Here is a 25,088-nt window from a genome sequence, read left to right on the forward strand (position 1 = left end):
CATAGTATATGATGGACACATTACGCAATATACACTGTCGTACTGTAGATACTAAGAAAACCTTGGGACATGGTAAATACTGATACATATCATTGCCATGAGATTTGTATCAATGTCATGACGCAATATTCTGCAGATGCAATGGATACATCACACATGCTCTGTACAAACTACAGTCACTTAGTGCTTCGTGCAGTTCAGGATGGTCACATGATATGGCCCAGTAACAGCGCGTTTGCTTTTAGTTGCAGAGGTACGTGGCTCGAATCTGGCAGGCTGCCCTGGTCAATACTTTGATGCGAGTTAACTGTAAAGTACGAAGCGACAACTACGTCACAGTGGCCGTTAAACATCCCCTGATGTCATTCGAATGGAGTAAACCATTGTGTGGTGGCGTCATGATAAATTCCTAAGTTGGGATTCCACACAGCAATTGCCATTCCCTACCGGCAGCATATATCCATCAGTGAAGCACAACGTCTTCCTTCCCGATAGCTCGGCGCCATAAGAATGAAGCGAATACCAAATATAGTCATTTATTACCATTCATAGGACACACATTCCAGACACTCAGACGCACAAGACTGACAGACAAACACATGCACGCGCTAAATTTTATCGCTGAATATTTTTCAATGTCGGTGGTGGACTGCAATAGGCAAGTGACCAGAAGCCACAGCCATATGGAGAGTCGCACTAAATGTGGTGTGCCGGGTGTGGAGATATCTTCCAGGTCGCTGACCCGACCAGACCCCGCTGGAGTTCACGGCGTTAAGACGCACAGGACATACGGCACACGCACACAACAACAACCAGTGGTGGTGACGTCACCACGGCGCTTGTACCAGGCTAGGTGCACTTTAAGGCCACGTGAAGTCTTCACGAGCCTCCTCCACGGAGACCGATCTTGACACCGCTGGTACCAGCCACTGGCAATTCAACTCAGCTCATTCTCCTCTCGTATCACATAATGCCATCTCGCCCATTTAGCCTCCTCTATCGGGCCAAACAGAAGCTGCTTGGGCATGCGGTGGCTGGACATGCGGGCTACATGCCCCAGTCAACAGAGCCTTGCCCGCCGGAGGAGCTCACTTATGGGACTGTGTCCAGATCTTTTAAGGATTTGTGAGCTCCTCACACAATCAGGCTTTGGATGGATCGTAAGCAGGTCAGCCTGAATGTTTCTAACCGGTGCAGATGTTCCATTAGAGGGGGTCATGTTTCGCATGCATTGAGAAGGGAAGGGCATGACTGTGGCCGAGAAGACCTGAAGCTTCGTGTGGAGCGACAGACCAAGTAGCTTCTACGCAACGTTACGCAGCTGATGAAATATGCCGCTCGACAGATTCGGAGTGAGATCTTTGCTGTCAAACCGAAGCTGGTAATAAGCACACTGCTCAGGTAGGACAACTCTCATACCTGTCAACCCATCTATACGGCGTATAGCCGTTTCAATACGGGCAACCATTTGTTTTCTATTTGTTTGTGTTTCTCTCTTGTGATGGGACTTTGTAGGATGAACTTTGAGATTCGTAAAGGCACGCGGTTTGTAAATCAGGTAGGCACTGATAAGGGGTTGACAGGTATGAACTCTCAACTCGCTCCACGACTGCCCCATCATTGGGAGTTGAGGAGGTGGAGTGTTTGATGTCACAAAATGCACCCACACTTAAACCCCCACACACTCGCGACGTACGTACACACACGCACCCTTCCCCACACCCACACACCCTCCCCTACCCACGCACACATCTTCCTACCCACCCATATACATCCTCCACCTACACACTCGCGCAGCACGCAGGCACATCATCGCACCCACGACACGCATGCATATAACCAACCACACGTCCACAACCCTGCTACACACACATAACTTCCTCCCTCTACACACACACATCCTCCCCCATCGCAATCACACACACACACATCCTCTCTCCCACACACAACACACACACATCCTCCCCTACACACACACACGCGCAACACACACACACATCCTCCCTCTCCTCTACACACAGACACATCCTCACACACACACACACATCCTCCCCTCCACACACACACACAACACACATCCTCCCACACACACACACATCCTCCCTTCCACACACACACATCCTCCCTCCCCTCCACACACACACATCCTCTCTCCCACACACACTCGCGCGCAACACACACACACACATCCTCCCTCCACACACATCCTCCCCTCCACACACACACAATCCCCCGCACGCGCCATGCAGCAGCAGCAGCAGGAGGCTGCGTGGAGCCTCCTCGCCCTGTTGCCGCACTGCCCCTGGCAGGCAGCACAACCCGACCCAGCGCTGGCGGCCACAGCAGCAGCAGCAGCGGCGGTGAACGGCAGCGGCGGTATCGGCGGTGCCGGTGATGATGCGGCCACCCCGTGGCTCCTGGCTCTCTCCTCGGGCTCGTTGCGCAGCATCGCGGGGGGCGCTCTCGATGTCGCCTACGGGGGGGTCAACCCGGACATCGCGGGCAACGGGGGCGCCTCGTGCGCCGCCTTCCTGAGCCCCGGCCAGAGGATCGCGGAGAGCGCCCTCGTGCTCGGCGTGTCCCTGGCCGAGATGTGGGTGTCGTGGAGGAGGGTGAGGATGTGCCTGGGGGACCTGGGGCAGCGAGGAGACGCGGCGCTCCCCAGAAGAGCGGCAGCAGCAACAGCAGCGGGAGGAGTAATCGTCTCGGCAGGGAGGGGAGTCCTCCAAGGTGGAGATGGAGCGAAGAAGACCCCTCGCTGCCACGGGAGCTTAGCCCGCAGCCTCCTGCTCACCGCGCTGTGTCTCACGTTCGGCATCGAGGTCGGGTTCAAGTTCGCCACCAGGACCCTGATCTTCCTGCTCAACCCGTGCCACGTAGTCACGGCCATACAGGTGACCGTCTGTGTGTGTGTGTCTCTCTGTGTGTGTGTGTCTCTCTGTGTGTGTGTGTCTCTCTGTGTGTGTGTCTCTCTGTGTGTGTGTCTCTCTGTGTGCGGGGAGCGGTAGTGTAGCGGTTAGCGCGCTGCGCTATGAACCCGGTGTCCGGGTTCGATTCCCGCTCACGGCTAACACCAGTGACGATTATCTGAACCGGTCCTGGGCCTCCCCTAGGTTGAATGAGTACCTGGTGCGGTGTGTAAACATCGCCACTAGGGAGACAAAAGCGGTCGGGCGTGGTGCTGGCCACCCACCCCCTCGTGTGCCGTGCTGGCCTTAATAGGTGCTCGCTAACAGCACTTGCCCCTACAGTCTGTTAAGGCTATACGGGGGATCTTTGTCTTTGTTTTATCCTTGTGTTTCTCTGTGTGTGTGTGTCTCTGTGTGTGTGAGTCTGTCTGTGTCTCTGTGTGTGTGTGTGTCTGTGTGTGTGTGTTTCTGTGTGTGTGTGTCTCTGTGTGTCTGTGTGTGTGTCTGTGTGTGGCGCGCCGGACTTCGTAGGGTGCTCGCTTAACTGCACTTGCCCCCAAAAGTGTGCGAATGCTATCCGGGGGATCTTTGTATTGTGTTTGCAGTGCCGTGCTTCACAGGTCCCCGCTAACTGCACTTGCCCCAACAATCCTGCAGTAGGATATCTGTGTGCGTGTAGGTGGGTGTCTGTGCGTGCATGTGTATGTGGTGTGACATGCCTGTGTATGTGTTGAAACTCGTGTGTGTGTGTGGTGTGTAAGTAGGGGTGTGTGTGTCTGTGTGTGTGTCTCTGTGTGTGGTGTGTAAGTAGGTGTGTGTGTGTGCATGTGTATGTGGTGTGCATGTTGAACCGTGTGCATGTGTGTGTGGTGTGTAAGTAGGTGTGTGTGGTGTGTAAGTAGGTGTGTGTGTGGTGTGTAAGTAGGTGTGTGTGCATGTGTCTGTGGTGTGGCATGTCTGTGTATATGTTGAACCTCGTGTGTGTGTGGTGTGTAAGTAGGTTTGTGTGTCTCTGTGTGTGGTGTGTAAGTAGGTGTGTGTGCATGTGTATGTGGTGTGCATGTTGAACCGTGTGCATGTGTGTGTGGTGTGTAAATAGGTGAGTGTGTGTGTGGTGTGTAAGTAGGTGTGTGTGTGCATGTGTCTGTGGTTTGCATGTTGAACCGTGTGCATGTGTGTGTGGTGTGTAAGTAGGTGTGTGTGTGGTGTGTAAGTAGGTGTGTGTGTGCATGTGTCTGTGGTGTGGCATGCCTGTGCGTATGTTGAACCTCGTGTATGTGTGTGTGTGGTGTGTAAGTAGGTGTGTGTGTGTGCATGTGTCTGCGGTGTAGCATGCCTGTGCGTATGTTGAACCGCGTGCATGTGTGTGTGGTGTGTAAGTAGGTGTGTGTGTGTGTGTGTATGTGGTGTGCATGTTGAACCGCGTGCATGTGTGCGTGTGGTGTGTATGTGCTCGCTAACAGCACTTGCCCCAACAGTATTTTAAGGCTATACAGGGGATCTTTGTCTGTGTGTGTGTGTAGGTAGAGGTGTGTGTGTGTGCGCATGTGTTCGTGTGTAGTTTCTGTGCCATCTCGGCCAGTTAACACCTTGGTCTGTCCAGTGGCTTCCACACTTCCCGAGACGGCCCCAACGTGCACCTAGCCTGGCACAAGCACGTACGTCACCGCCACTTTGTGGCTGTTGTGTCCATGTTATGTTTTGCATGTGTGCACGTATGTCGGCGTGTTCGTGTGTTTCTGTGTAACCGTCTATGCGTTTCCTTTGTGTGTAGGTGTGTGTTACCTGTACCTGTGTGTAGGTGTGTTACCTGTACCTGTGTGTAGGTGTGTTACCTGTACCTGTGTGTAGGTGTGTTACCTGTACCTGTGTGTAGGTGTGTTACCTGTACCTGTGTGTAGGTGTCTGTTACCTGTACCTGTGTGTAGGTGTGTGTGTTACCTGTACCTGTGTGTAGGTGTGTTACCTGTACCTGTGTGTAGGTGTGTTACCTGTACCTGTGTGTAGGTGTCTGTTACCTGTACCTGTGTGTAGGTGTGTGTTACCTGTACCTGTGTGTAGGTGTGTTACCTGTACCTGTGTGTAGGTGTGTGTGTTCCCTGTACTTGTGTGTAGGTGTGTGTGTTCCCTGTACTTGTGTGCATGTGTGTTCGTGTGTTCCCTGTACTTTGCACTCATCCTATCGGGTTTTGTAACTTTCTCACACGCCCCCTAGCGGACATCTGTGCAAAAGAGCTTCGTAGATCATCGGATTTCTCGAGGATAAATAAAGATTCTGATTCTGTGTGTTACCTCTTCATACGGTGTCCTGTTAATAGCTCTGGGACCCAACAATGTGTTAAAGGCTATATGGGAAATCTTTGTGTATGTATCTGTGAAAGTGTGTGTATGTATTGTGTGTATATAGGTGCTTGTATATAGGTGCGTGTGTGGAATAACCCTTTACACAACAGTAATTGTGTGTGTGTGTATATAATTGTGTGTAGGTCTCTGTGTACGCACGGAGCGGTGGCGAATATTCTAACCGGTCCTGAGCCACCCCTGGGTTGACTCGGCCTTTAAAACGAGTACCTGGTGCGGTGTGTGAAACATTAGCACGGGGGGAGACAAAGGCGGGCGGGCGTGGTTGAGACTACCCCCAACACCATCCTGGCGTGTGACTTCAGAGATGTTTTTACTGGCTCACAACAATGTGGCCCTGGCGGTCTGTTGATCAAAGCTACACAAGTGATATATTTGTGTGTATAGTAATTGCATGGGCATGTGTGTGTGTAAGTGAATAAGAGGAGTTGTTCGGGTGACAGGGTGTGTGTGTGTAGTGGAGCATTGTGGGAATGTAAGGGTGTACACCTATTGAGGTGTGGTGTGTCAGTACTGTAAGTGGCTGTACAGTTTGTGTGTGTGTCTTTGTCTGTGGCATGTGTGGGTGTGTCAATGTGGGTGTTTGTATGTGTGTCAGTGTGAGTGTGTGGGTGTGTGTCGGTGTGGGTGTGTGTCAGTGTGGGTGTGTGGGTGGGTGTCAGTGTGGGTGGGTGTCAGTGTGTGGGTGTGTGAGTGTGGGTGTTCGTGTGTGTTTGTGAGTGTGGGTGTTTATCAGTGTGAGTGTGGGTGTTTGTGAGTGTGGGTGTGTTTGTTTGTGTGTGTTAATGAGTGTGAGAGTGTGTGTGTGTTTGTGGGTGAGTGTGGGTGTTTGTGAGTGTATGTATGTTTGTGTGTGTTAGTGAGTGTTTGTGAGTGTGTGTGTGTTTGTGAGTGTGCGTGTTGGTGTCTTTGAGTTCGATTCCCGCTCACAGCCAACACCCAGTGACGATTATTTGAACCGGTACCCGGCCTCCCCTAGGCCGACTTAGCCTCAAATGAGTACCTGGTGTGGACACATCGCCACTGGGGGAGACAAAGGCGGCCGGGCGTGGTGTTGGCCACCCACCCCCTCGTGTGCCGTGACGGCCTTAATAGGTGCTCGCTAACAGCACTTGCCCCTACAGCCTGTTAAAGGCTATACGGGGAGATATTTGTCTTTGTAGACTTTAATGTGTGCCAGTGTGTGCTGGCCAGCGTGAAAAAGTATGGCCAACATCCCCATGAGCAAGAGAGTGTGGGGGGAGGCCATCATCCAGCAGTGGATTTACAAATTATCCACACGCAAAAAAATCTGCCATCTGCAGACATTTTATTTTAAAAATATTAATGTCTGTGGTCCGCACAGATGGGCACTTTGACATAAGCACAATCCATTATCAGGTCAACATAGCTTAGTTTTCAAGTGAAGCAATTTTTTTTATCTCGTGTTTGCAACATTTTGCCTGCCGTGTGAGTGAGAGTTTTGAGTGTTTGGTCGGGAAAGGCGTTGCAGTGCTTTGCTTGCTGGGATAAAACCCGAGCCACCAGAGTTCAATTCCCGGCCAAACATAACATCAGCAGAAAGGGACTGCTGAACTCTTCCCAGGCCTCCCAAGGTAGACTCGGCTTTAGATTAGTACCTAGTGTGGCACGTCAACAACACCAGCACTGGGAAGACAAAGGTGGCTAGGAGTGGTATTTTCCGCACCACCTGCTCATGCGCCGGTCCGACTTTTAATAGGTGCTCGCTAACAGCACTTTTCCGGACAGTCTTGTGGAAGGCGATGTGGGAGATCTTGTTTCTTTGTGTGTGTGTGAGCTAAAGTGTTTTGCATTGGTTTGCAAACTGACAATCCCGGTGGCCTGGGTTCGATTTTTAAGATCGATCGACATCAATAATGGTGAACCTCAACCTGCCCTGAGCTTTTCCTACGTCGACCAAGCCTCAAATCAGACGCATACCACCGACTGTTTTCATCTTTGTGACCACGATGTTCACAATTTGGGGGCTAACGTAGCCATAGGGGTCTCATGCCAAAAAGACAATGGGGCCAAAAGGGCATTCGTCTTCTTCTTTCATACGGCTGATGTAGGCGCAGAGAAACAGCTACAATTTCACATTCAGTGGTCAAGCCAGATAACCACGTCCGTAGCGGCAGAGTGTTTCGCTGTAATGTCTCCTTCGTATTTGTGGATCGCGCATTGCGTTGTTACACGTGGTACGGTCTGTTCTGAATTTCCCATTTGTGCGTCAGGTATCCGCATCTGCCATGGTGTGTGCAGTGGATGCGGTTTAGGGTGGACCATGAGTATTCTTAGGTTTTTTCGGTAAAGTCACGTAGGTAAAAAATTAAAATTAAAATTAATAAAAGTAAAATAAAATAAAAATAAAAATCACGACGTTTCGATTGCAACACAAGCAATCGTCATCAGGTACCGAAAAAACCTAAGAATATGAATCCTTGCAGTCACGAAAGCTTCAAATCTAGAATTGGACCATGAGTTTCGTGGAATATCAAACCCAGGGATCTTCTGCGTTGGGTCTTTCACAAGGTGATAATTGGTTTGTTACCCTTTTTTCTGGCAACAAAACTGACACCTTTTTTTTACAAGGAGTCATGTTTGCATTGACCACAATACCTGCAGTCGGAATGCAAACAAAAAACACAACTCTGATAATGTCCTTGAAATTGATTGGTCCACACCCGAGACAGCTTTCCTTAGAGCATAGTCTCACATGGTGTTGGACCAGATGACGCCAAAAGGCGCACAACTCAAAGACAATGCACCATCAGAGTATGAGAGCTCGGTGTTTGTGAGCTCTTTTGAACTATGTTCAGCTCTACGGGGCATTAATGAAGACAGCACAGTGTATGGCATGCCTCACCTTGTACAAACGTAATTTACGTTGCCCTGCCATTGCCTTAACTGAGCATCGGCTGTGAAGTGTGTGAACATTTTTATTGAGCTAACAGGCTGCTCGGCACGGTCCTGCCCAGAGCACTCTCTCGTACTCCTTAATAGGCACTCGCTAATGAGTCAAAACAGTTGCTCCGACAGTGCGAGGCTGATTGCTAAAGAGGGTCTCTGGATTTGTGCAAATGTGTTGTGTGTGTGTATGCATGAGTCGCAAGTGCGTGTGTGCAAGTTCTTTTCTCCCCAACCACGGCTAATATCAGTGGAGAGAACTGATCCTGAGCCCCTATTAGGTCGCATCAGCCTTAAATGAGTACCTGGTATAGTATGCAAACAGTTACGGGGATACAAGAGGCAACCAGGCCTGGCTCTTCACGGCTGTACGTAATCTTGCAAACGTCAGCACTGGGGAGGCAATAGGCAGCTGGGCATGGGTCCAGCCACACCACCCTTGCCTGCGCCGTGATCGGCATTCGTAAGGTTTCTCGCGAACGGCACTTGCCCCCAACGGTCTGTGCAGACTGCACGAGCGGGGGGAGATCTCTAAATCTCTCTAAATCTGTTCGTTGCTGTTGTTCATCTGTAGCGCTTGGGGAAGTTGGTTGGGTTCTTGCAGCTATTATAAAACGCAGAGGCGGGCATCGCCGGGACGAGGAAGTGTGGTCCGGGAGAAAACGGGCTGACCTATCAAACGCCGTATTGAGTGGAAAAATAAAGAAGTCGAACAACGCAAGCGCTGGCGTGGAAGGGGAAGCATGGGAACACTGCAGACCTGGATTGTGGTCGTGTTTTTAACCGCAGCAGAGTGGCAGATCGGGTGCATAAAGGTCGAAACTACAATTCGTGCTCGATAACTTCGCCAGCCTCTGACTAAATCGTACGCCAGGCGCATGGTGATATCGAATGGACCCTTTTTTTTCCTCATCAGGGTTGGAATTGCGTTCTTTTGCTGTCCACCGCACTACATTATTAGTAGCAGAGGGCAGTGCAGTAAACATAATTATTGTACTGTACTTCTGTGCTCCTGTGACTATGCTCCCCACCTTCACCAACCTGCACTCACCAGCACGAGGAAGTTTTGTCACTGACCCTTCAATCGATGTGGGGGGCGACCCCTTATCCAGCAGTGGATTGGCAAATTGGCTGTACTTTATTGTTCATATACTATCACGCGAAAGTGAAATGTGCCGTTCTACACACAGCTACACAAATATGTGTGTGCATGTGCTACGGCATGTCTGTGCTCCATGTAACTAAAACTATTACTTAAATTATTTGCTTACCAGGTCGCGCCCACTGAGTTGTTGTACAGCTGTTTTTTCAGAAGCTACCTGGCCACAAATAAAAGCTCAACAAAGTGGCTTATCATCGTGTGGAAATTTACAGCAGCCGAATACTCCAAACGCGTGATGCTGATTATAAATGCGGAGGGAAAAATCGGAGGACCTGGCGAAAAATCCACGCGACCACGGGGAGAACATGAAAACGCCAAATTTACAGCAGCTGGCGTCAGGGTCAGGATCGAACCCACGACATCCCGTATACCAGGCGAGGGAGTTAACATCTCGTGACCATGGCACCCCATGTGCCTTGCCTTTGATTTGTTTTATATTATTTATATTACAATAAAATACAAACCACAACCAGACCTAATTTATAGATGTTCCCAGGCACCGCCGCACAAGAAACAAATTGGGAAAAAAATAAATCACACTTTTTATCTTAGAGCGTGGGAAGGGCACCGCCCGGCTCTGTGCGATAACGCAGCCGCCTTGGGCGGTTATACAGCAAGGCAACAGAGCATTCATCTTTTGGGTAAACTCATCATCATCATCCACACTTCCGATTAGCATGGTTGCCTACGTATGGTGCGAAAGAAGTTCAACATACATCCAAGGTCATCATCACACGAGCATTCTCGCTAAACGGCGTGCCGTAGTTTTGGCACTCGGTCTGCAGTCGCTTGTAGGGCCGAGGTAGAGCTGTGAGATCCTGCGCTTTGTGCTCCGAATTTAAAGCACTCCCGATTTGGCTTTCGTCCAAACTTGCCCGTTCACTGTTTCACCCCCTGTTCCTCATTTGTCTCTCGAGGGTCAGGGATTTTAGTGGGTGGATTTAGGGTGGGGGGGACTGGGAGTTGGGGGGAGAGGTATAGCAGTGACTTTTTAAAGATTAGCCTTTCATTTGTGACAAAAAAATTAAACACTTGTCTTTTCTTGAAGTACAAAACGTGAAATTGGTATCATGTCATGAGCCGAGGGTCCAGAATCTGCGCAGAGTAGTGGTTCGTACCATTTGTTAAAGAACGGACTGCTGAAGGAGATATTGCAGAACTATGACTGAAAGCTCTTTCAATTGACCCTCTCATCCACCGCACACGAGAGCGTGGCACGTTTGCAAGTAAACGCATCCGGAGAAATTCCATCGCATGTCAGTGAAACGCTTCTTTGTAAATCTTAGAGCTGGGATTTAGCCAAATTTAGTGCAAAATCTGATTTCATGAGAATATTTGTGCACAGTAAACGGTGACCAGGCTGTGACCATCAACTTATGAGAATTGAGAACCCCATTTAATCGCGGGCAGTGGCTGAAACCCGTTTTCAAACGGAGGATCTTGTCGATGCCAGTTCAGTCCCCTGACCTCTGTGCCACCTGGTCAACTTATTTGATTGACTTTCGAGCCACGGACCCAGAACTTTTGCTCTTCAACCGCATCTGCCCTGGGACGTCGCATGTTGGTGGCATCGCCGGGAAGCAGCTCAGAGGCCAAATTGAAATATTGATGAGACGAAATTATTCGTCTTGGCAAGGTGAGAATTCAAGAGACCCTGGATGAGTCTTATTTGCAAGAGTGACCTGGGTCATCAAAAATGGTGAAAGCAAAACGGATCAAATCAAACCGCTGGATCACGATGCCACTGTTCATGAAGACACGTTTTTGCTCAACTTTGGAAAGAAAAAACAACCGGGCGTTTGCCAACCCTTTAATTGATGCTGAGCATAGGTGTTGCCCCCCCCCCCCCCCCCATTGTCTTGCTGACGCAGCTCTGATGAAATGTTGGTTTTGATGCCGCAGCCAATTTGCGTGGCTGGATGTTCCTGTGTAATTCACCATCATCATCAGCAGCAGCAGCAGCAGCCGTGATCCATTTAACATTGAGCGAAGGTCTCCCCAAGACGTCGCCATCTCTCTCACGGTGCTGTGATGTAACAATCTATTTAGCGTCTCGACACGAGCTGGTTTTTCACAATTCCATCTCCACTGTAGGCGGCCTCATCGTCAGTCTCGACCGCCAGCCATCGCCCCTGCGAGCTGTGGCGTGTCCTGCCCAAGCCCCACTCGCTGTAATTCACGGTTAATGTTACGTCTCTAACTTACGTAAGTTCTCCTCTATTCATGCAATCGCTCACGGTTGACATTGAAACGCTATATCCGATGCGCACATGGGAGCTGCTGTTGCGTGAAAGTCAAAGTGATGTCCCACTCGTATGAGGCGGTGGTTGTAATCCAACATTCCTACGACGGGGGGCGAGTCTCTCCGTAGGACAACCGCGGTTGGCTTCCCCACAACGTGGTACTCGTTTTAACGAACCTGCAGGGATGATGGGCTGATATTCTTAGGTTTTTTCGGTAAAGTTACGTAGGTCAAAAAAAATTATAATTAATAAAAGTAAAATAAAAATAAAATAAAAATCACGACGTTTCGGAGGCAACACAAGCTTCCATCTTCAGGTGGAACCGTCACAACACGATCAAGTGATACAGCAATCGTGCTGTGACGGTTCCACCTGAAGACGGAAGCTTGTGTTGCCTCCGAAACGTCGTGATTTTTTTTTTACTTTTATTTTATTTTTTTACCGACGTGACTTTACCGAAAAAACCTAAGAATATGAATCCTTGCAGTCGCGAAAGCTTCAAATCTAGAATGATGGGCTGAGTCAACGCCCAACCAGGATTTGAACTCTGAACCTTCCGCTGGCATTGCGTGCGGTTGGAGTCGTAATCGCTCGGAACCATTTGCTATCCACAGATGTCCTTTCGAAATCACGTGGTGTGATGTCCCCGCATGCTTTAAACAGGATGCTTAAAAAACAATTGTAACACATATATGGAACTATTGTTTTTAATGGACAAAGAACGGATAATACACTGTAACACGATAACAAATGTAATATTAAGAGCTTCAAAAAGTCAGAGTTTCCACTTGTTCGCCATCGTTGTCAACACGTGCCTGGAATCTTCTCCAGGTGGTCTCCAGAGCCCGGAGGCACATCTCTCGTGGTGTCGTTGCAAATTCTCAGAAGTCTTCACATTTTTGTTAAAGCACCCTGGACAAACGCCTCCGGTTCGTTTTGACTATTGGTTCGTGCGACAAAAAAACGCTGGGGAGTGTACTGTGGCATCCCGTGGTGGGCGGAACGCAATTTGGACCTCCCATGCAATTTCCCCATCGCCACCCCCCCCCCCACTCTGGTACCCCGGCACCTGGACCCCTTGAGGCAAGAGTCCCCGTGCAGTTGCACCGCCTGCACACTCCATCGCTACGCCATTGCATACGAACCTAACAACAATCTGATCTGTCCCCTGCCCATCTGAGCGAAGGGTATGCACTCCTCGTCTGCTCTTTACACCCCTGAGCAAATGTACGGTGCAAATTCCATATTCCTGTGACAACCAGTATGTATGTATGTATGTTGAACTTCTTTCGCACCGTACGTAGCCAGCCGTGCCAATTGGAGGTGCGGGGAGAGGACAACCAACTAAACGCAAAAAAGAAATGAGTTTTCAATCGAGATTGCATAGCTCCGGTGGCTTCCTGATATCGGAAGGAAGAGCGTTCCAGACGGCCGCAAAAACGCATCCGAAAGCGCGCGATGCCGCTGCGAGGATGACCGGAGTTTGCGTGGTGGTGTTGACTTCCCCCACAAGGCAGTGCTCATCGCGGCCGACTCTCCCCACGTTGGCCAAACATCTTGGAAGAGGAGTGGCCCACCCATTCCCACTGCTGGGTGGACAGAGGTGACGGGGTCGAGTTTGTAAACTTGCTCCTTTGTTACTGCCGCGCTGGGAGAAATTGCATCGGACCGGTGGCGTCTGGCTTGCGAGCGCAGCGCGCAAATCCATCAAGCCGCGGTGACGTCCCCTGCAGGTGTGCTCTTATTACAAAACGAACCGGCCAAAAACATCCCGAGCAGGAGCGTCTTGAGAAATTCCTGACGCCCAGTGACCCGTCCCAGGGGTGACGCGTTTTCCCGCTTGTCACAGAGGTTCGCGGTTCGAGCCTGGCCATGCGAGGGAATCCGAAAGAAGAAGTTGTGTGACCTGTAGTGTGGTGGTTTAGTGAACGGGTGAGTGAGTGTGTGAGTGTGTTTGTCGTGGGCAGTTTTCGTTCTAGATTTAGAAGTGCATAACTCCAGTGGCTTCCTCATATCGGAAGGCAGAGCATTCCAGACGGATGCAGAAGTGCATCCGAAAGACCGTCTTTGTTTGATGGCCAGTCAACAACCGCTGCGAGGATGGCGACCGGTTTATGCTCCTTGACGAGCTATTCATACAAAAAAAAAGCGCACGTACCGTCCGTGGGAGACGGAGCGGCGAAAACAGCCCGTGTGAAGGGGCCATGAGGGGAAGGCGACAGCTCTTGGGACGCTTTCATCCAGCAGTGGATAGATCATAACCGATGGCAACGGCGATGTCACTGCGAGGAGGAGGGTCGTGCTGAGGCCGTTTGGCCACGTCCTCTTGTTGGCCACTGTATTTCTGTTCCGCACAGCGGTGGGGCTACAAAACCAGAAAAAACCCACGCTTTCAAACAAAAAACATCTCAAAGGTTCCGCTACGCAGATAGGCGGCCAGCAAACCCGCTCGTTGTACTTCCAACAAACAAACAGACGCCGCCACCGCCACTCCGCCTCTGTCTCTTGAGTCACCGGGTCACATGAAGGCTCAACATCGCCGCCACCCGCGCTCAGCGTTGCGTCATCGTTCCCCAGTGACCCTCTCGCCCCCATCTCGCCGCACCTCGGACTCTCGGCCCACGTTGAGCCCCGTTGGTACCGAGCTGGGAGACCACCAGAGAGAATACCAGGGGTTATAGGCTTGGAGCTAGGCGAGGTGGCCAGGAAATGACACTGACAAATGGAATTCCTGAATCCATATTTTGTGTGTGTGTGGCTTTGGGTGTTTGGGGTTATTTTCTGGGTACTCGGACGACACTGGGTTACTCCTCAACGTACAGTGGTGGATTGTTGAATCCATCTGTGCGGAGCTTCGAGCGTCGCCTCGCCCCCATACGATTGTGGGGGAGGACCCTCCCGAAATAGACTTCGTGAGGCTTGGCACGGGTTTCCTGCTCAAGCATGACGGAGATGTGGGCACACGGGGGGTGTGGGAGTCGCGAGCGGTGTTGGGAAAGGTCCTGAAGCTCACCCACGCTCCTTGTATAGAGACCCACCACATCCAGCACCGGCAGAGTTATCACGAGGTCGCTGCCGTTAGCCGTGGCCATGAATCGAACTCTGGGCAGAGGTCGAAACCGGGTACCCGATACCCGGCTACCCGTACCCGGCCAGGTACGGGTACGGGTACCCGTTTGCGACCCTGGTGCGGCCGGGTACGGGTAAGGAATCAAAACCGTTTGCGACCTCTGACTCTGGGCAACCCGGTTCAGCGATTCCGCGTGCTAACCGCTGCGCCACCGCTCCACAAGGGGAACGCCGCATGTACACAGCAGGTGGTCGGGTTTAATCGCTCGCAAATGGAGAGCACGCGGAGCATCATTAGAAGTGGGCCAGGGCCCTCTTTAATATTTCACGACCACCGCCCCCCTCCCCCCTCCCCTCCCCGCCGCCGTCTGTGTAGATGATCCACGTTGCTGGACGAGCAATCAACTTCAGCCCTCGGGGAGAATTGCTCCCTTGCTGCAAGAGCTGCGGCGATTTGGTCGACTGAAATTTCTGATCGATCTCTTTACCAGCGGTCGATTCCTGGGAAGACCCTTTATAATAGACGGCCGCCCTGATATCTCCCTCCCTCCACCCCCGTGGCTAAAAACCGGACCTGATTATGGGCTCCTTCGCCTCGTATCCAACGGGAAGGGAGTTCACCCAAGTCCCTTAGGATCTGACAAACTCCCCTCTGGGAATTCCCTCCGGCGTCAATTCCTCATCGGTCCGCAGAGGTTTCGCAGTTTCGAATTCGCGATGCCTTTTCTTCTTCTTCTGCGGCCGTCTCATCGCCGACGCCGCCGACGAGAGCGGAGAACGTCGAGCAGCGGCATTTCCCTGCGCGCCGGCGGGACGAGAGGGCCAGCCCTCCAGCGGAGGCATCGGCAAGAGGCGCTCATCTCTCGCCGATGTTCGAGCCGTCGAGCGGGGTGATGCGTGCGCGACATCGCGCTTCGCCGTGGTCGCGAGGCTTCGAGATCTGAAGAGTTGGTGGGGCACATTCTGGGTGATTTGGTGACTGAATGGACAAGAGGGAGGGGAGGTTGTAGAATTAAACAGCCCCAGACCACCCTCTGACCCCATCAGACTTAATGGGGCGCTGGCTACAATGTGCACTGTGTCATCAACTTCGATTCTATGCTAACATTCTGCTGCCACCACCACCACCAAATATAAAGATCCCCTTCCCCCCGTGTAGCCTTAACAGACTGTTGGGGCAAGTGCTGTTAGCGAGAACCTATGAAGGCTGGCACGGCACACGAGGGGGTGCGCGGACAACACCACGCCCGGCCGCCTTTGTCTCCCCAGTGGCGATGTTTACACACCGCACCACCATCAGTACCGACGCCTTTCAGCCGCGTTTAATTCACTTCCCGTGCGTCACGCATGCGGCCGCTGCAATGACCAATTCTTCACAGCCCAGCAATACCATGTAGCAGCATCAGCAGCACCATCATCATCATCAGCAGTAGCAGCATCAGCAGCACCATCATCATCATCAGCAGCACCATCATCATCAGCAGCAGCATCATCAGGAGCAGCAGCACCACGTGGCGGAAGGGTTCGAGGGGCTGCTGGAAGATGAGACAGCTGCATTGGTGGTGGGGTCACAGGCACAGGGGAGAGAGAGCTTAATTCAAAACAGGCCCCTGCTGCTCCTGCTGTTGCTGACAGCCACTACAGCTGCAGCCAATACAGCCACTACAGCTGCTTCGATTGATCATAGTTACGACAACTGCTGCTGCTGATAGTTAATAGAGCTGCCGATGCTGCAACTGACTGACGTTACCGTTGTTGCTGATACCGATAGTTACTACAGATGCTGCTGCTGCTGCTGCACTATTACTGCTGCCGATAGTCACGGCAGCTACTGCTGCTCTCGCATGAATCGCCAGCCTCCTCTTTGCACGCACTTGGACTCGCCACGTAAGCTTCCCAAGAGCCCATCAGCTCACGAACCTTTGCTGGTGGCTCAAACCAGATTCGCACTCGGGGTTCTCAGCGGTGCCAAGCTCAGCCCTCTCTTGACGACCTCTGGGTCATATCCGGCCACAACTTGCAACATGGAAACTTCTGGCAGGCCACAAGAGCACAGGTCACTAAAGCACTCTTTCATTGTTCTACAATCCGTTAATGGCGAAATAACCACGCCAACCCATGCCTCTATTCCAATCGCTCGCAATGCGCCTGATCTCGTCAGAGCGTGGAAACTAAGCAGCTTTGAGCCTGGCTAAGTGCTTGGAGGGGTGACCACCGATGTACAAACAGGTTGCTATAGGCTGATGTTGTACTGTACTTCGATGCTCCAACATCGACGAATCCTCGCTTTCACTAACCCGCACTGCCCAGCGTGGTGAAGTATAGTTTTTCTTTTACAGAATTCGAAAAAATTGTCTCCGAATTATTCCGACCCCCTGGTACAGCTTTTAGGGGGGGGTGGCGGGGGGGTCCCGCCTTCGGGGGGAGCCCGCACAGCTAATGGCATACGTGTTTACACTGCCCTAGGCATAAACAAAGCGAGGAAAACGCCTCGTCGCCTGCTGCTTCTCTCATCTCGCCGCACGTCAGCCTCTCTCTCGCCTGCTCCGTCTCATCTCACCGCATCTCCGTCCCGTTTGCATCTCTCACCGCTCATCTCACTGCACCTCCACCTCTTGTCAAGCGGCTTGTCATCTCGCTACAGCTCTTCCATATCACATCGCCGGGAGTTTAGACATTAAAGGCGGGTGAGGGGGGTTAAAAAATATATTTCTGCATTGGGCCCCCCCCAATATGGGCTTGCACCCCCACCAACTATGCACACTCGGAATTTAAAATCGTTTTTTGTGCGGTGTCCTAGCGTGCGACCTGGGGCAGCTGCTAGAACGAGGGGTAGAAACAAAACATAATCTGATCCGACGTGGAGAGGACTCCATTAAATCCGCTACCGCCACCCTCTAAACCCCAACACTAATCTGGGGAGTGGAGAAACTCTTGCTGCAGAATCCAGACCAGCCGGGTGGATGAGTGGGCGGGCGAGTGGGTGGGTGGGTATTATGGGAAGGGATCACGTGAGGATTTAACAAAGCTTGGCCTTAATAATAAAACGATCGTGATACAAGGACGTGCATGCTCTCCGCGCTGGGTCTGCGTGGGTTAGGGAAGGCAGGGAGCAAAGGTGATGCATAAATTAATATTATAATAGTGGTAGGACCATAGAAATGCAGTACAACAAACGATGCTGCTGCACCGCCATATTTGTTGACGTGGATAAGAAAGAATGGGTCATGAGCTGTTTTTTCGCGAATGGCTCATTGCGAGTGGCGCTTGTCTCTCCAATCACTATGCAGGCTCACCCCTGCTTAGCTTCCGAGATCTGACAGGATCGGGCGTACGCTGGGATATTTGGGTCCCAGGCCATCTGGGGCATATTACATTCCACGAACCGTTTTGCATCCGAGGAAATGAGCACAAAGAATCATTGGGAATGTCCAACGCTTGGAATTGCACAGAGAGCCAGAAAGAAGAACACGTGGTTCTTATCATCGTCAACTTTGTACCTTATTTATTTAAAGGGGCACCGGTGAAATGTTATCTTCCTTGCCTGGTAAGCAGGAGGGTCCGGGGTTCGATCTCGACCCTGACGCCTGCTGTATATTTGGACTTTGCAAGTTGTCCCCGTGGTCACGTGGATTTCTTTTCTCCGGGTCCTCCGCCGGCCCATGCACTGAGATTGTTTAGATTATTTTGTTGCTATAAATGTCCAAATGATGGACCACTTTGTTGAGCTATCATTTGTGGCCAGGTCGCTTCTGAAAAATAAATGAATACCTCGGTGGGCTTTCTTTGGTAGGATGGGGATGATTTAGTTTTGTATTTGTTTGTGTTTGGGTAATTTGTTTACATTTGTTGTGCTTTGCACTCCTGTTATGTTTGTGTGTTGTTTGTTGTTGTAACTTTCTGACCCGCCCCTACTGGACATCTGTGAAAAATAACTTTGTAGCTCATCGGATTCCTCCTCCTGCGCTATAAATAAATATTCTGATTCTGGAGATGAACGAGCGAGCGTCCCCCGCTGGGGAACGACGCCCGAGGGAGGATGCCCAGCACGAGATGGAGCAATGATTTATCCTCCTCGTTTATTCTCACGCTTTTTTTGCCCAGGAAAAGCCTCGCTGAGTTTCCCTTTCATATCACGGTCTCTGCCAAGGCATCGCAGTAAGGGGGGAATGCTGTGATGTCGAATCTGCATAAAATAATTTGAATGCAATTTTTCAGCATTTGTGATGTTTTGGTCGATGCTTGGTTACATTGCATGGGTGGGGTTTTTTTTTGCAAAACGGAGGAAACACCGCGGGAGCGAACGCGGTGGATAGGAGATGTTAACTACCTCGCCTGGTATACAGGAGGTCGTGGGTTCGATCCCGACCCTGACGCCTGCTGCTGTATATTTGCAGGGTCTCTCTCTCCTCGTGGTCGCGTGGATTCTACTTCGGGCCCTCCGGTTTTTCCCCCCACATTTAGAAACGCGCTTTTAGAGTCTTTGGCTTAGAAATGTCCCCGTGATAAGCCACTTCTTTGAGCTATCATTTGTTGCCAGATCGCTTCTGGTAAGGCGCTATATAGCTCAGTAGGCCCTTACCTGTGAAAATACAAATAAAATGTTTTTAAATAGTCATGGTTTTTAACCCATGCAGAACAGGGACATAAAATAACTCCACACAGCCACCCAAGTCCGGAATCTAACACGGGCCTTTCTTGGTGTGAGTCGCGAGTGTTACCACTGCCTGGGGCGCACCCTTCATCCCGCAGTGGATAGATCAACGCTGCAGATTATGACGAATATATAAACGACTACTGCGGCGGTTAGGGTCGTAATCTATTGCTTTTAGGTAAATTCAAAATCTTACGTAGGCGAGGAACATGTGTGAGTTGTTGGGGGTTCTGTGCGTTTTTTTAAACGAACGTCTTCCCTTTTCACTCTGGAATCTCTCACCTTGCCCCCCCCCCCCGGGCGGCTCCGTTCGGTGCACTCCGAGGAACCGCCTCGACTCGTTCCATTAACGCCGCGCGAGCACTTCGCCCTCGCCGCGGGTTCGTGCTTCATCCTCTCGGACAGGAGAACCCACGGGCTAAAACACACGACCCACACCCGCGAAGGCGAGCTGCCTCGTACAGCCTACGCAGCGCCGTTGGGGCGAGTGCTGTTAGCGAGCGGCCGCCTCGGGGAGGGGAGGGCCGGCGAGCCAAGTGTGGCCAGCGTCGTGCCACACCGCATTTGAATGTCTACCGACCCCCTCCCCCCCCCCCCAGCGCTGATGTTTTACACACCGCGCCAGGTATTTACATGAGGCTGAGTCGACCTACAGGAGGCCCAAGACCGTCTCGGGTGTTTGTCGTCGATGGCGGTCGGTCGCGAGCACCACCGGTTTCGTAGCGCAGCAGCGGTGCTGAGCGGTGCTCCTGCTCACGTACGCACTGACACACTCGCACAAAATGCACACACACACACGCACACACGCACGCGCATGCACGTTTACAAATGCGTGCCTCAGCATTGCGAGAGGTTTCTAAAAGCCCCGCCAGATCAAATTCCACTCTGATCTAATCGTCCAGGTTTGGTTAAATCTGAAGCGCTATCACTCTGGGGTCCCAAGGTGAGAGTGGCAGCCCAGAATGAACCGCACGATAACGGGGTACGCGGTTAACGGGGGACGCGGGGTAACGGGGTAACGGGGTAACGGGGGCACGGGGTAACAGGGACGTGGTTAACGGGGGCCGCAGGGTAACGGGGCCGCAGGGTAACGGGGCCACGGGGTAACGGGGGCACGGGGTAACGGGGGCACGGGGTAACGGGGGCCGCGGGGTAACGGGGGCACGGGGTAACGGGGGCACGGGGTAACGGGGGCACGGGGGCACGGGGTAACGGGGGCACGGGGTAACGGGGGCACGGGGTAAAGGAGGGGCAGTGTAAATTTGTCCAAGTTGAAAGATGACACGCGGCACATTACGTAATTGAGAAACGCACAGCGATCATCACACACGACTGAGAAACACTTAGCAGGGCACTGCGGATCACGACCATTAAGACTCTTTCAGTGCTGTGAACATGGTGGCCTCAGTTTGATTCCTGACCATGGCCAACACCGGCGACGAGCGATATCTGAACCGGGCGTGCCCCTCCTCCCTTCGCCAAGTCGCAATTACCAGCGTGGTGAATTATGATGAAAAAATGTGTATCGACAGCGGGCTGCAAACTGTGTCTGTGTGTTGTGAGTGTGTTTGGTGTAAACCCGCAGCAGTGATGGGTGGGGTGCCTGGTTAATGTTCAAGTATCGCGCCGACACAATCTAAGCCGCGTCTGTTCTGCGGATTTGTTTCGTTTCAGATCGCACTCTTGGCGCTGCCGCCATGCAAGACGACCATCGTGCTGTTCAGGTGAGGGGCCGTTTTGAGACGCGTGGGGCCGTGTTGGGACCCACAACGCCGGGTTTGAGCCACTCCGCTTGAGAAACCCGGTTTCATCGCAGGCGGCTGAGACCGGATTCGAACCCAGACTCTCAGCGGTGTCAGCACGGTGCTCTGACTTCCGAGCCACCCCGGGTCACCTCGTGTCACCTCGTTAAAATTTACTCTCTGACTGGAGTGCGCCTGTTAATGAGTTTCCAGGCCCGGTTCATTACACGGGGCTTATGATTACTCTGAGCGAATACAGACGTCAAGCTCCATCCACGTCGTATGCGCGACGTGCCACGCGCACACACACCACGCGCTGGAACAGCTGCAGTCCACCGTGTGCTCTTTCAACGGAAGAGGAGCAACGGCAAAACGACACAAACTCTGCTGAAGCCCTCTCGTCGTGGCGAGCGGCAGGCATTGGCATCGAGCTCCCGAACAACATTGCCACGCGCGTGACTGAGAGCCGCACACCCGTGCCACGCAATAAGATCCCACGTCGTGTTCGTAAACTAAATATTCCGACTGCGTCTGTGTGCATTGTCACATGTAGACGCTACATTAATACAAATGAGATGATAATCGCACCTTATTGTAATACCGGTTTGGAGCCCTGTGTCAATCCACTGCTGAACGAAGGCCTTCCCCACGCCGCGTGAAGTCTGCGAGGGGTTTGTGGTGCAAACACTGAATTGGACGAAAGCATCTTAATATGTAGAGGACCGCGAAAATTGGGAAATATTTTGGCGCTGGCTCTGGCCCCAGTTCGCACTCGGTCTCTTGTTCCGAGAGCGAGCGAGTACTGCGCGACAGCCCGTCACAAATTGCCGTAATTATTTTGGTTTGACCCGCACTTCGCCACGCCGGTCGGTGCGGCCTGGCGGAATAACATCGGCGCTAATGAAGCGGGAGGCGGGCAGGTTGCGGAGCTTGGTCGAGGCTGTGTTTTTTTTGGGGTGGCCGTTCTTTCACGCGTAAGTGGCCCTGGCAGGCGTTAATGACTGATGAAGGCATTCCAAGCGCGTTGTCTCGAAAGCCAAGGGACTTCCCCTGCAAATCCCAGTCAAGCACAAAGGAGCCCTTCATACATTTTATTTTGTTGAAATAATGGCAGAGGACACTGCTGCCTTGTTTCATTCCACTTCAGAGGCAAAGATCCCCTGTGTAGCCTGTGACAGGCTGTTGGGGCAAGTGCTGTTCATGTAGCACCTATAAAGGCGGGTGGCCAACACCACGCCCGGCCGCTTTAATTCCATTTCACACACAGAGACGCACACACGCGCACACACGCGCACACACGCGCACACACGCGCACACACGCGCCACACACGCGCACTTCATCACACAAACATCCACCCAACACATCTGACAAACGAGCGTGCGCACACACACACACTTTCATTCTGCTTCTTGTAGTGAAGGGATGGCTTTGTGCATGTTGCAGTGTGTGTGTGTGAGTGAACCAGCATTCGTGCATGTGGATGAGATCATGTTTTGCGTGCACCCTGGGGGGAGGAATGCGTGTGTTCACGTGTTGCATGCATGTATGTGTGTGTGTACGTGTGTACGTGTGGGGGGAGGGTCATTTACGCATTGGTTAGCGCACTGCGCTACGAAACATGCCGACCTGAGTTCAATTACCGATCGCAGCAGACCTCGGTTACTAATAACTGTACCGGTCCTGGGCCTCACCTAGGTCGACTCGACCTTAAATGAGTACCTGGCGCGGCGTGTAAACATCAGCGCTGCTGGAGAGACAAAGCCGGCCGGGCGTGGTGCTGGCCACCCACCCCCTCGTGTGCCGTGCCGGCCTTAATAGGCGCTCGCTAACAGCACTTGCCCCAACAGTCTGCGACAGGCTTGTGCGTAAAACAACAGCCCACTTCGGTGCTGTCACATGACGACGCCGGGGTGTCTGGGAGAGAGGCTGCGAGGCCGATGCTGATCGGCTGTTTCGTGGCCACCGCGGTGGCTCGTGGCAGAAGCCGCCGGCTGGGTGCCAGTGGCCTGGTGGTCCCTCCACCATTAAACTACCAAGCGGCGTGGGAAAAGCACCAAGCGGTAGCATGTTCCGGATGCCCCAAGGGGACCCGGCGTCTGTGTCGTCTCCTGGCCAAAGCGCACGCGGTGGAGCCTCGAGGGATCTTTGTGCTTTTGTCCCGGCGGGTGCAGACTGCACCTGCACATGCTGAACGGGGCGATCCTGGCGCTGCTCTTCCCCGTGGTCAACACGCGCCTGGTGAGTGAGCAGCAGCAGCAGTGACGGCGGCGACGGGCACGGAACCCTGCGGTGGGACTCGAACTCGGGCTCTGTGATCTCAGTCGGTGAGGCGCCTTGGAGCCAAGCAGCTCCGTTAGAAGGGAACGGCCACAGCCCAGGACCGTTGGCAGTGGAGGCGGCTACAGACCACAAAGTTACATGGAGATCCATAGTTACATGGAGATCCATAAAGATACATAGAGATCCACAGTTACATAAAGATCCATAAAGATACATGGAGATCCACAGAGTTACATGGAGATCCACAGAGTTGCATAGAGATTCATAGACTGAGGCAGGGGCGGTTTCTTCATTAGGGCGATTGGGCGACGCACCACCAATGTCATTCAACCACAGAGTCACGCTAGCCGTCACTGTGCCTCTGGATATAGTCCAATCAGCGTCATGTCACGTTCTGTGGAGTACCGCCTCTTTTTGGGTGATTTCACTCCGGCTGAGAATCGCCCCGAGTGGTCCCATAGACTTACATTCAAAGATGATTTTTTTCGAACGGGGGCGCTGCAATGCATTCTCTATGGCTTCCGGGAGGGCTCGCCCTAACGTGCTTACGTCATCAGACGTAAGCACGTTTCATCCAACAATATAATTTGTCGCCACCTCGTGGAATCTTTAATTAAAGAAACTTGAGTGGATTGTATTAATAGTGAGTATAGAAACAAACAAGATGTATTGTAAGAGTCACTTTATTTTTCATTAATATAAAAGAAGTGAAGTTACCTTTACATGCTTAAGCTGTTAATTTATCCATTGCATGGGTGGACCTTATCCTTATCAATCATCCAGACATTTGCCCCCCCCTGAGAGATTTTGCAGGAGCCGCCACTGGACTGAGGCTCTTAATTCAGCTGGCGAGGCCCCATTGAGCTGGGCCTGTTAAGAGGATGACGACAGCCCCGGTTTGACGACGTCGCAGGGCGGTGGGACTGTGCACAAAACAACGATTGGTTTACACAAATGGCACGCCACAACTTGCCGCAAACAATGAACGGCGCTTAAATACAAGTGCAAAACCGTGTGTCGTACAAAAGAAAGACTCCCGTCACAGACGCTTGTAAAACAAACCGTGTCGGACAGCCCCAGAACTTAAACGGAGCTCGACTACGGCATTCGCAACGATTGTGGCATGAACGCACGTGCACGCACGCACACACGCGGCTCGGAGAGGACGAGTGTGAAATATTAACGGTTCGGTTCCACGGACAATCCAACACGTGGCAACGTTGTGTGACCCTCTCGTCACGGGGTGCGGGGAGGGTGATGCCAGCAGCCTTGACGGCGGCACGCTCGGTCCTCCTCCGTGTTGGACTCTGTGATGTTGATGAGTGTGGCCACCTAGCGGGGCGACAGCGTTGGTGGCAGCTACGGCAGGAGAAATCGTTGGGCTCCAGGGAGAAGATCGTCTTTTGTTAAGACGGTGCCGCGGCAGCTGATGCTGGAGAGACTCAAGCAGCCACTGCCTCTGTCAGAATGTTGTGATTGAGTTCGACGTGAAAACATTACTGAACATGTATATGGGGGAGGGGTTCCTTCGGTCAATCTCAAGGTTAAACCGAATCGAATGTAGTTTTTTTGCTTTGTGTTACGGGCGACAGTGGGGTGGCAGGGCCAATAAACCTCGATTGTCCGTGCCAACATCGGTGGTGTAGCGGCTAGCGCTACGCTGCGCTACGAACCCGGCTACCCGAGTTCGATGCCCGCTCACGGCCACCAACACCGGTGACGATTATCTGAACCGGTCATGGTTCTCCCCTAGGTCAACT

General features: G+C 52.2%; 1 protein-coding gene across 3 annotated transcripts in view; it reads left to right on the forward strand.

Moving 5' to 3' along the window:
- The first annotated feature begins 1,284 nt into the window (after nucleotides 1-1,284).
- The window catches only part of TMEM164 (transmembrane protein 164), a 33,591-nt gene continuing 9,787 nt past the window's right edge, over nucleotides 1,285-25,088 (forward strand). For 2 of the 3 annotated variants that reach the window (XR_013588209.1, XM_078613999.1), the window contains exons 1-4: nucleotides 1,285-2,894; nucleotides 3,515-3,565; nucleotides 20,980-21,029; nucleotides 23,220-23,286. Coding sequence is in view for 2 of the 3 variants with exons in the window: in XM_078613999.1 (XP_078470125.1) it covers nucleotides 1,830-2,894; nucleotides 3,515-3,565; nucleotides 20,980-21,029; nucleotides 23,220-23,286 (1,233 nt within the window). In the remaining variant the exon portion in view is untranslated. The remainder of the gene's footprint in view (nucleotides 2,895-3,514; nucleotides 3,566-20,979; nucleotides 21,030-23,219; nucleotides 23,287-25,088) is intronic. The other variant, XM_078614000.1, reaches the window with a different exon arrangement.

Source organism: Lampetra planeri, chromosome 43 (assembly GCF_965212315.1).
Source record: "Lampetra planeri chromosome 43, kcLamPlan1.2.h2, whole genome shotgun sequence".
Lineage (NCBI taxonomy): Eukaryota > Metazoa > Chordata > Hyperoartia > Petromyzontiformes > Petromyzontidae > Lampetra > Lampetra planeri.